This window comes from Miscanthus floridulus, chromosome 3 (genome assembly GCF_019320115.1).
Source record: "Miscanthus floridulus cultivar M001 chromosome 3, ASM1932011v1, whole genome shotgun sequence".
In the NCBI taxonomy this organism is placed as follows: domain Eukaryota; kingdom Viridiplantae; phylum Streptophyta; class Magnoliopsida; order Poales; family Poaceae; genus Miscanthus; species Miscanthus floridulus.
Window position 1 is genome coordinate 136,649,664 of NC_089582.1, and position 12,400 is coordinate 136,662,063.

Sequence of the window (12,400 nt, forward strand, 5' to 3'; positions counted from 1 at the left end):
GCCCTCAGCCCCTCACAATGCCGGGGGAGCTTCGAAGTTCCTTTTGCATAACCTAGTCTGATTCGCACCTGCGCGGCACCAGGCTCCTGCTGCCCAGATCGACGCGTAAACGGAAATTTGTTATCTACGTTTAGGGGGGGTTGGATCCGGCTATTAAAATCGAGGAGGTGTGTTGGAAAAATATTGCATGGGGTGTTCGAATACTAATAAAAAAACAAATTACATAATTCGTCAGTACTCCACGAGATGAATTTTTAAGCCTAATTAATCCGTCATTAAAGCATGTTTATTGTAGCAAACATTGTCAGATCATAGACTAATTAGGCTCAAAAGATTCGTCTCGCAAATTAGTCACAAACTATGTAATTAGTTTTATAATTAGTCTATATTTAATACTTCATGTATATGTTCAAATATTCGATGAGACAGCGACTAAAATTTAGAAGGAGGACCCAAACACACACCCCCTTAGCTCGGATACGTAGAGGTGCTGATTGGTTGGACATTTGACGCGCCCGCCTATTCTCACACGCATGTAGCCTGCATGCGCACCACGCACGACGCCAACCAGGCTGCGGGGATTTTTCGATTTTGTTTCCCAGGAGCCCAGGCGCGGGGGTTCCTTGCATCAGTTGGCCCTAGCCCATCCTCAAATGCAGGCATCCAAACATCGCGACATTGCATCCCATCAGCCTGGTCTTATGTACTCTCTCCTCCTCCAAAATTCGTTGTTGTTGTGCTGCCGTGAACAACCTGGTAGGGCGCGGATCATCGGTAGTGTAGGGTACATACTTGGCTGCAGGCACTGCAGGGTGCGGACCATCCGCAATTCAACTTCTAACAATAAAACATCCACCACTCAATTCAACCTCCTTGACTAGAGCTTCTAGCACCCCTATAAACAAGTCGTGGTTTTTTGTGAAAACACTGACAGGCTGTTCGCGGTATAAATTTTCTCACGCATACTTAAAAACACAACTGCTGGACTTGGAGAAAACGAGACCTGCAAAACGTCCGCCAACCACCGCAGGGACCGTCCGTGGTTCAACTTTGGAGCACACTCGAAAAACACACTTGTGTCTGGTCTATTTTACAAAAGCGTTGGCCGAGCAATTTCTTTCTTTTTTATTTTACTCTTCTTTTTATATTATCATGCAATTATGACTTTTTTTTCGCTGAGATCTAAAGTATGGTATTGTTATTGATATGGACGTCATGTAATTTAGATCGTTATTAGATCATTATAAAAGCACAACAATGTGTAATTTTTTAATCTCGTAATGTCTGAAATTTTTAGCGAACATGGGCTTCATTTTAACACTGATGTATACACGTTATTAATAGTAAGATTTCTTCCTCGTCGACAGTTTGCACCGACACAAATCGTTAGCAGTTGGCGAGTCATATCAAAATTATCGGATAATCAGTCGGCTCTGCCAATGATGGAGTAGCATATAATTGGTCATTTTGCTTTCCTTAATCATCGGTCTTCATTGATACTCCTTTAGCCTGGAACTTTCCTTCGCACATGCCTTGACTGGGAAAGTGGTTGTGTCCTGCTGCTCCGCACGATACGTTTAACGATACGTTTACTGCACATGAGTTTAGCTTGTTCTGTAGTCGGTTAGTCACTAACTCATGGATGGTCGTATTTCTAGCTATTTTTCCTTTGCTGGACGATGTGCACGACTATGCATCAACTAATCTCGTCAATCTAAAGATCTATTGGTCTTCACTTCAAAGGTGTTTATATTGGTAGAGATAGATATGCGTGTGTACTTTTCGAAAAAAAAGAGAGATGCGTGTGTACGTGAGCATAGGCATCTTTACTTGTTTTAGCAAAAGAGAGGGGGGGAAAATGCTTACTGAACTGGGCTGCTCCGAAACGCATCTCAAATTCAGTCCAGTTGAAAACTTCCTCCACAAACAGGCCTAACCATTCCTGATCCCACCCCAAGCGATATGAAACCCATTGGGCCGAAGCCCATGAGCTCTACGAGCTTTGAAAAAGTGAAGTGAAGCACTAGGCAGAGTACAGCGACATGGATAAAACAGGGCGATGATGGATGGGACAACAAACGTGAGCACTCGCGTCTCGCCGTCTCGGGCCGCACCACCGAGGCCAAGGATAGCATCTAGCAACCCGTCAAAATTTTCAGCTCCACTGTATTTCAGGCTTTGGCAGAGCCTGGAGAACACATGGCTTCAAAGCAAGCGCCTGGAGAAGTGGAGACTGGAGAGCATCGGAAAATGTGGCCGTGCTTCTATGAGCTTGACATCAAAAGCTGACTGACCCTAGGCCGAAACAGACTACGGAGTATGCAGCCTCTGAAAAAAGTGAGCCAAACTTTGGTACTGTACTACTGTTTGAACACCAGCTTGTCCAAGGAATTGTAGCTTTGGAAATGGCTGTCAGACTGTCGGTTGGCTCGTTCGTATCGTTGCTGGTTCATGAAGAAGTACTGTTGGCTGGTTTGTGTGAGAGAAAAATACTGTTCCGGTTGGAAATTTACGATCATTTACGACAAGCCACAGCCAAACGAACCGTGCTTGTGTTGCTCCGCTGAGAAGACATCCTACCTGAAGAAGCTTTGTTAGAAAGACTAAAGCTACTCCCTCCGCCCCTAAATGTACGTCGTTTTCGCTTCTTGAGAAACAACTTTGACTAAATATATATTAAAAAAATATTAATATTTATGATACATAATTAGTATTATTGGATAGATATTTGAATATAGTTTTTAATAAATTTATTTGGAGATAGAAATATTGCACGCATTTTCTATAAATCGAATCAAAGTTATTAGCACGTAAATCGCGACGACAAGCATGCAGGAACAGAGGGAGTATGCACTAAAACTTGTGTGCATTGTACTAAAGCAGCTTTGGATCAGGATGCGTCCCTCCTGAAATCCGGCTTTGTCCTAATCAAATCAGAGCTGTAGTAACAGCAAAGATCACAAAAGATGAACGCGCTGCTCCTGATCTAGTGAAGCTTCTGCTACTTTTCTTTCTACTCAAAGATGACATGCTTCCAACAGAACAGACATTTGGCCAGCCTGTGAAGCAACCTCTTCGGTCCAGATCTATTAACATAAGCCTAAAGGCGCATGTTCAGCATTTCACATACCTCATGATAGTTTTGTTTGTAAATTTATTATGATACCAAATAAATATCATTAGATTAGTCTTCAAATAGTTTAATAAGAAACCTATTTGGTGTCAAATATCGATGCTTTTCTATAAAGACCAAACTTTAAAAAGTGCGTACACATCTGCTTTTTTTTAGAGAGAGGTGAGCATGGAGAAATAGTTGAATTGTTGTCTAACGGATCTGGTGGCATGAACGATGGAACAGCTAATGTGTCCGTTTAGAACCTAATGTGTCTGTTCAGAACCGGTAGGGCCTTTTTTCGAAAGAGCGGCAAGAGCTTTGCCGGGCAATATATTAGACGAAGAAAGGAAAAAAAGAGATTACAAGAGGATCAGACACCCCGAATCCACCCTTAGCCCTTCTACTAAAACCAAGCAGTAACAACACACCACTAGGAGCCAAGCAGGATCAGGGTGACTGAGCAAAACAACACAAAAAACAGGGGAACCGAAAGGAAGACAACCACAGCAACCTAGGAACCCAACAACAAAAAAACACAGAGAACGACTAATTGCTTCTGCCATTCAAACCATGGGGCATAACCTCTGTGGCTATAGATGAAAGCTGACACAAAACATTTAGATCCCATTCATCTGGGTATCTCGATTGACGCGAAGCAAATCGATGCAAATGCTCCTTGTGATCTCGCGCTCCTTGTGAAGATCATGTCGGATACACGGATGGATGCAAACAATGTGCACAAGAGTACACACAGTTTACGCGACATCAGGTGATGGATGGCATGTTACTGGCAGAAACCTTGCGAAAACGACCACACTCACGATCCAGAGTAGGAATTGTATCCTGTAATCTAGTGTACTGCGTATATATAGTCTGTAGATATCTCCTGCATTTCCAGACGCCGCACTGCAGCTCTGATGAACAGAGCACAAGACATGCACGCTTGGATAAACAAAACAAAGGCACATGCAGTAGGAGTAAACATAATCACAAAAAAAGGCTACACTTTTTTTTTAGCCTTTCTTTTACGTATGACCTAAAAATAGGACCTCAAATTAGCAACTTAGCCATGGCGATGTCCGATGAAACAGGCAAAGGTTCGACCGTATGATTGCGGTAAACAGGATTAGCATGCGTCGGACCGTTATTATACAGGCAGTTGCGCATCTTTTTATCACCATCGTTTACTCCTACTCCATTTCTACGCTACAACTACAAAGACTACAAGCCGTGCAGGACCGAGTGTGCATGGCAAGGCCATCGATTGGCGGCAAAGGCAGCACACGAGGGGACTGAAAGGGGGTGTGCAATTGAATACAAGAGACAAGAGTTGGTGCTGCTACGTTTGCCCTGGAAATGGAGACCAATCAATGAGCTGGTCCTGGCAAGGAAAGGCGCACCAAATGTTTGATATGATTTTAAAAAATATTTATTTTAATTCTTTTCCGGGAAAAGAAAATATGCTGTTTTTATGATTAGGGGTTCTCATTGATGGAAAGAGCGTTCTCGTACAATTTAGTGCAAAGATGTTGTGCATAAAACTAATAGTCTAATACTACGCTCATACTGCCACCAAACACTCCACTAGGTGCAAGTCAAGTGGACTGCAGCTCGGAACAGCACTTTGAGTTGAGGCTTTACAGCCTGTTCGCTTGAGCTACTTTTCAGTCATGAAACGATGTTTTTCTTTTATAATATTTTAGTATAAAAATCAGCCTAGGTCAAATTTTTTGGGTACCACTCCTAGTAAACAGAAACTAGCCATGTGGCCTCGTCAAACCTTTTATTTTCTCATCGACCAACAAAGTCAACTCCGGCATCAGAAAGGAGCTCTGCCATTGTCTACTTCCCACTTACCCATGAGACTCACATTTGCTTCGGCTGGCAGCACCGCATACGAGGTGGCTCGAAATATAATTACTTAGGGCATGTTTGGATAAGTTTCAAGTTAAAACCATTTTTTGCCTCTGGCTTTATTTATGGCTCACAAGAAATTGGCAAAAACTCGGTATTAACAGTTTCTTGATTTTTAAGAATCTGACAAAAACTGACACAAGAAACTAGAAAAATACTGGCCTGTTTAGATCTCACCCAGCTTTCTAGAACTAGATTTCTAAAAACTAGAGGGATCCAAATAGGGCTTACTCCAGCGCAAGCTGAGAAAAACTACATGCACGTGCTACAGCGCCCAATGCGACCGACTTTTATTCACGTTCGTGCCGAACAAATTCATGTGCACCTCTGTCATCGGCATTGTTTGAGCTGATATTTAAGACGTACAGTACTGTATGAACGGCGAATAGTAGCTCCACAATAATGTTTTTGTTTTGCAGGAGGTGGCGATTTCTTTTTTGTTGAAAAAAAAACATTGCCTAATTCCAGCAGTGTCCGAATCAAACCAGCGGCGGAATTTTTTTGGAAATGGTACGGTAGTATTTTTTTTTTGTTATTTGACAATTACTATCCAATCATAGTCTAATTAGGCTTAAAAGATTCGTCTCGTAAATTTCGTCAAAACTGTATAATTAGTTTTATTTTTTATTTGTATTTAATACTTCATGCATATGTCAAAAATTCGATGTGACAAAAAATCTTAAAAAATTTTATAAAATTTTGGAAACTAAACAGGCACCTGGCTGAATTCACCCACCCAGACCCAGTCCGGGTCGTGAGACAGGGCAGCATCATCATGCGAGTCACCAAACGGGGGCGGGGCAGCGCAGCAGGGCAAGCGCGCTCGCCTCCCGAGGCCGCAATAATTTGCCTGCGCAAAGCGACGGTCAGGCCGCGGGTCGCAGCAGTGCTGCCAGTGCAGCTGCTGACTTTCTGTAGTTGCAGCGGCCAGCGGGCAGTGCCGCAGTGGCATCGTCTCAGTGGCCGCTTCCCATCGTCTTCGCTCGGCCACTCTAATGCTGATACTGATTCACCGTCGTGAGAGAAAAATATTTTTATTTGGTTGAAACTTTACTCTCCTTGTTGGAAGAATACTAAGTAGCTGCGATGTGCGATGCGTCCGTCTCCAGTTCTAACTCCAGCCAGAGAAAAGACGCACAAGACAACCGCGAGGGGAACTGGGAAGAGAAACTGAAGTTCTACTTCTACGGCGCCTGCGGTGAATGGAGACGGACGGAGTGCACCCACAGCCGTTTCGGATCGCTGCAGACAGACACGACCCGACACGCACGCCAAAGAAGCCCGCAGGCAGCAGGACGCCTTGCGGTGCATGGCATTGGCATGGGGTCCTCCTTGGTCAACGTCCTCTTCCCTAGACTTATAATCAGTACTTTTTCAACGAATGAATAATTTTTTTTACATCAAATCAGCTAACATTTCTTTACCTCTGAACTTATGAGCCAAACGAACACGGTGAAAGATGGAAATAAAGCCCGGCGGCACGGTGGATGCAGTTGCCACCTGCGACGCCAGTTGCATCACGTCATGCCATGGCCTGCTGCAGCTGGGCCCTCCCGGCTCCGAACAGTGTTGACTGGTCGGTCCAGCCACAGCCAGGAGGTCCTGAATCTGATGCGAGGGGAGGGAGGGCCAGGAGCCCAGCGACACTGCTGGTGCTGCCGTGCTGGAGCCTGCCCTGGAGAGCAAGCAGAGGAATGGACGGAGGCCCCGCCAGCCAGATGCAGAACGTACAGAGGCACGGTGCTGATCGGTGATCCACCACTCCCGACTCCGAGTATCCAATGCTGCCGTTCCGGTCCGGGCGCTTGTACTCCTGTCCTGGGTTATCTTGCACGCAAGATGTCCACGGAGACAAGCCTGCCCACTCCTCGTACAGCTAGCTAAACAGTGGTGTTTCCAGCCCTTCTCCTGTAGTACTCGTATTTTGGAGAGGCTTCAACACAGGTCGGCACCAAACGCTACACAGATTCAGGCATTAGTACTAGGAATCAGGCAGGCATCAGCTGTCACAAAGTGCCGTTACAAAGAAATGGCAGTAACAAGATGCTAAGCTGGTGTTGGCATCCTGTAACTAAAATTTAGAAAGTGTGTCAGAAAAATATTACATGAATGTTCGGATATTAATAAAAAAATAAATTACATAACCCGTCAGTACTTCACGAGACAAATTTTTTAAACCTAATTAATCCATCATTAGCATATGTTTACTGTAGTACCACATTGTCAAATTATGAATTAATTATGCTTAAAAGATTTGTCTCGTAAATTAGTCATAGACTATACTATTAATTTTGTAATTAGTCTATATTCGATGAGACAACAACTAAAATTTAGGAGTTACAACCCAACACCACCTAAAACTTCTGCGTTCAGAGGATAAAAGATTCATCCAGCCCGAGGACAAGACATCAGTGTCGGCCTGGGATCGTTTATGCTCCTATTTACAGAAATCAGCTCTCCTAGGATGCAACAGGTTAGCGATTCGATTGATTGATTCATGACTGGCCTGGCGAAAATTAAACTCTACTAGTATGGACAGATTAGACTCGGTTCAATTCTCTCTGCCGCTGCTGCTAACTGATGCATGCCAATGCCATTCCTCACACTTCCACTAGTAACTGCTGCCAATGCCAATGCCAATGCCAACATGATCTTCTCACCACGGCCGGCGGCGCCGGCGCCGGCACTGGTGGGCGCGCTCCACGGCGGCCACGCGCGAGGGGTGCACGGCGCCGGTCTTGGCGCGCTCGCCGTGGGACTGGGACGGCGGCAACTCGCAGGCCTCGCCGACGGAACCAGACCGGATGTCGGCCGGCGGGATGAAGCAGTCGGCGGACAGGCCGGGGACGTTGAACGCCACCTCCTCGATGCTCCAGGCCTCCTCCATGCGCGTCTTGGTGTGGCTCATGGCGGCCTCGCCGAACCGGAACAGGGTCACCGCGGAGCGGCCCGAGTGCGCGATCATGATGCCCTCCACGGCGCGGTAGTCCTCCAGGGCGGAGCTGATGGTGGTCTCCCAGTACACGGCGTCCCCGCCGGCGTGCGGCTGGATGCGGGTCAGGTGCGAGTCCTCGATGTGCACGATCAGCCCCGTGCGCTGGCTGAAGTAGCCGAACAGCACGTGCCGGATGATCTCCGCCGGACCCTCGCTGCGCAGCTTCAGCGTCTGTGGGTCGGCGGTCAGCTTCAGGATGAAGCAGTCCTCGCCGTTCACCTTCTTCTCGCCCACGCACCGCGCCTCCGCGAACAGCCCCGCCGTCGTCAGCGGATCCAGGCCCTGCATTGCCATTGCCATTGCCAGCCGCAAAGGAAAACATCGTATCGTAAGGTGATTTGCTCGGATAAGAGGAGAGAGAGATCAGACGAGGCGTCGGAAAAAAAACCCACTGGGACCGACCTGGAGGACGCGGCGGATGGGGCGGACGGGCCCCTTGGCGGCGTGGGCGCCGAGCCAGGGGGTGTGGCGCCAGACGAGGCGGCCATTGGAGCCGGCATGGACCTTGCTGCCGCCGACGGCGAGCTCCACGTACCACATGTCGGGGGCCATCTGCCACAGCACGAAGCCGCCCTGCTCCACGGCGGCGGCACCGCGGCCGCTGGGCCCGCGGTTCTTCACGACGCGCGTCGCCGTCTCGAACTCGGACGCCACCATCCGCACCTTGCCCATGGCGTACGCGTTCCGCACTGACTGCAGCAGCCTGTAGCCACCGGACGCCGCCGTGTACTGATGCAGGATGTACTGCGCGGACGACGACTCCTGCATTACCTCAGGACGGTCAGCCAAGGGTACCGGATGCACGGGCACAGACCGCATCTCGTAGAAGCCAAGCAACACCACCAAACGAAATCAAATGCTAGGCAAGATGTGGACGTACAATGGGGGTTCCCTTGATGGAGAGGAGGGGCAGCGGCTCAGCCAGCTTGGACGGGATGGGCGCGAGCGGCGCGCCCATGACGCCGAGGAGGAGGCGCAGGTCGGAGCGTCGGAACGAGCCGCTGGACCCGCCGGGACCACCAGCAGCAGCTGCGGCAGAGGAGGCCATGGACGGCGTGCGCGTCAGGTGGCCGCGGACCCAGTGCCCGAACCCCTCGCGGCGGCCGGAGTCCTCGGCGTCGGGGTCGCCAACGGCGAGGAGCTCGGCATCGGGCCCCTCGATGAGCGGCGCCAGTGCCTCCCCGCCGGGGCGCAGGCTGCCCGAGCGGGCCACGAGCTGCTCCCCGAGGTACTGCTGCAGCACCTTCTCAGGCGGCAGCGGCGGAGCCGCGGGCGCCTTGCGCCGGCGCGGGATCAGCATCCTCGCCGGCGACGCGCTCCGCGGCGGCGCCGGGGACTTGCCTCTGGACCTCGCCGGCGACAGCCCCCGTACGACCTCCTCCTTGAGCGCGGCGAAGAACCCCTGCTTCCTCTCCTTCTCCATATCTCGCAATGCCGCCGCCGCGACCAAGGAGGGCTAGTAATATAGCAAAAAGGAATTGGTTTTCGCTTCACGAGGAGGGCATGGAGAGTGCGGCGAGGAGTGGAGTAGAAGAAGGGGAGAGTCGGGGACGTACGGTGCGGCGCTGCGTTTGAGTTGGAGTGAAAGGGAGGGACGGACGGAGGGGGTGCCTAGTGCGAGAGGTGGAAGGCGACGGGCGGAAATGGTAAAAAGCAGGCAGGGCCGAGGAAAAGATAAAGCGGAGGCCGGAGGAGAGAGAGGCCGAGCGGAGGCGGAGGGGGAAACCGTTTGACGTGAGAGCGCAGGTGGGCAAGCAAAGGAAAAGATCAAAAGAGGCGGGGTGGGATGTCGGGAGGAGAGAGACGAACAACGCCCACGAGCCTCCGTGCTTTTTTCCATGCCTGATTGCTCGAAAAACTCATCCACTGGAACCGTGTTCCTGGTTCACGTTCATTCACGAACTTGAACAATGGAAGCCGCCGCTGGTTTTATTTTTTCAAAGAAAAAGGTTGCGCATTTCGATCCGATGATGCTCTGGCTTTTGCTTTACACGGTTTGCAAAAGGGAAAGGGTTTCGCGTTTAGTACAAGTAGAAAGGAGGGACACGGTTGGAAACCGAGGCATATGGTGGATTTGGACGGCTACTACACAGTCGATGATGTTTTTTCACCTCGCAATTAGCGCGCTTGCAGGTTTAAGCTCCCTGTGATTGAAATTTTCGCCTCGTAACGCGCACTTGCAAGTTTCATCTTTCACGTAGTACGCGCATGTAGTGCCAAAAGGTTGGGAGTAAGTGAATGCGATGGGCATTTGATTTTTGGAATTTAGTTGCTGCTGTTTAGTGGTGCTAGTATGAACTTGTAGGATTTGCTGTCAATTCGTGCCAATCTATTTTACTATTTCCATGATTTGAGGGCTGAGACATATTGTTCCACATTTCTATCAGAGCTGTGGTCTTCGAAATGCAGAAATTTTGGTCGTTTTTTATCCAATGGATACAATAAGCTTGCTGAAACCCAGAAACTAAGGAGATGTTACGCTTCAGCTGTCTGTTTTTTTTTAAGACGGTCGTCATAAGTAGTTTGCCTACCATCATGCTGCCGTGAGGTCAGTTGCCACCAGAATCTACCGTGTAGCTTCCTCCATGCTGCCGCCGCACAAGCTTCACCTTAGCTCATAAGTTATGGGTGAAACTACGATTAGCTGATTTGTTGTGAGAGAAAAATATTGTTCGTTTATAGAAAAAAATACAGCTTATAAGCTGAGCAAGACGCTACCTATCGATGCTCTCATCGCTCACATTCGCCTTGCTGCTCCATCATCAACTCTCGCCGCCTCCACCAATTCAGCCTGTTCGCTTGCTCGTAAACGATCGTAAATTTCTAGCCGGGAACAGTGTTTTTCTCTCACACCAAACCAGCCAGCAGTAAATAATCCACGATCGTTTACGGCCTCCCGAACAAGCCGAATTTTATTGCCATCCCTGAATCTCTTTGTATGCCACCGAGTACGATCTAGCATGGCAACTTTTCTCAAAACCTGAAGTATTCCACGCAGGGACGCGGTAGCACTAACTCCTGTACACTAATGAAATATTATCTCCATCCATAAAATAATGCAATTATGGAATGTATGACAGTCAAATTGACTAAAGTTTAACTAAGTTTATAGTAAATAGTATTAACATTTATGTCTCCAAATAAATTTATTATAAAAATATATCTTATAACTAATCTAATGATACTTATTTTGTATCATAAATGTTATTATTTTTTTATATAAATTCAGTTAAAGTTTAAACTGTTTGATTTTTTGAAAACCAAGAATTGCATTCTTGTGTAGAAGGAGGGAGTACGAGGCTAAAGCCTAAAAGTACTATGACTTGCAAAGCTATGTCATCCAGTATGCCTAATACATCTCATACGCTGGTTAGACCGTTTTCTTTAACCCATTTTTAGGCCCGCCAAGCACAAGACGACCTGACAACTCTCCCTGAATCCAAAGACGCATGTGTTCTACTGGAGATGTGTGGTAAATTAAATATTATTCCTGATGCATTCCTAGTTGCTGTAGTACAAATCCTGGTGTAGCGGGATATAGGGCAACAGTAGCTATCATCCAATATTCCTCATACAAAAATATCCTACTACGGACGGCTTTGCCCAACGCCTTTCGTTCTCAAATCATGGCCTGATCGCGAGCTCGCCCAGCAGGAATGGAGCCCTCCGGCCTGATCCACCGTGAAACTATCGCTTTCCGGCCCCACCAAACGACAGTGCCAGCAGTCCAGCACGGTCCACGGCAGCCACCCATCCCGTTCGGCGTTCGGTTTCGTTCCCAACAGCAGCACGGATCCGAAACCCAGGAGCGCGATCAGTCACGCGAACGGGGCCAGCGGTAGAGGGACGGCCCGAACTGGAGTTGGCGGCAACCCGCGCAGCAAAGCACAGGGCACAGCCGCACAGGCACAGGCACAGGCACAGGCACGGCAGTGCCCCCCGCACCCCGCATCGGCGAAGATGCCAAAAGCGCCGCGCGGGCCACGTGCCGAGGGGCCTCGGCCTTCGGCACAGCAGGACTGCAGGAGAGCGCGGCTGCCGTTACGCTGTCGCTCGCGCGGCGCGGGCGCGGGCACGTCCATGTGCTCGGGCCGCGCGGGCAGGGCAGGGCAGGGCGTCCCCTCTCCGCTTGGCCTGGCCGGCTCGGCGCGGCACCTGGTGCTGGTGGACTGGTGGTGCTCCCTCTCGTGGTTTGATGCCGCGACGGTGACGTACTGACGTGGGCGCGAGGCTTTGACCTGCCCTTAGGCTGTGGCTGTCGGCTGCCGCCGCGCCGTTTGTCTGCGCTGCCGCCGCCTGCCGCGGCTGCGCTGCGCCTTGGCCCTTGGCGGAGCGAGTCCCTGCCTCGACCGCGGGGTCGGCGCGACCGCCGCGCG

At 49.4% G+C, this 12,400-nt stretch overlaps 1 protein-coding gene across 1 annotated transcript; it reads right to left on the reverse strand.

Moving 5' to 3' along the window:
• Positions 1-7,326: 7,326 nt before the first annotated feature.
• On the reverse strand, positions 7,327-9,764 carry LOC136547103 (uncharacterized). Its single transcript, XM_066539073.1, has 3 exons — positions 8,905-9,764; positions 8,427-8,786; positions 7,327-8,306 (listed from the first exon to the last, which is right to left on the reverse strand). Exons 1-3 carry the CDS (start codon positions 9,445-9,447, stop codon positions 7,686-7,688), a joined length of 1,524 nt encoding a protein of 507 aa, XP_066395170.1. The 5' UTR covers positions 9,448-9,764; the 3' UTR covers positions 7,327-7,685.
• Between the last annotated feature and the right edge of the window lie 2,636 nt (positions 9,765-12,400).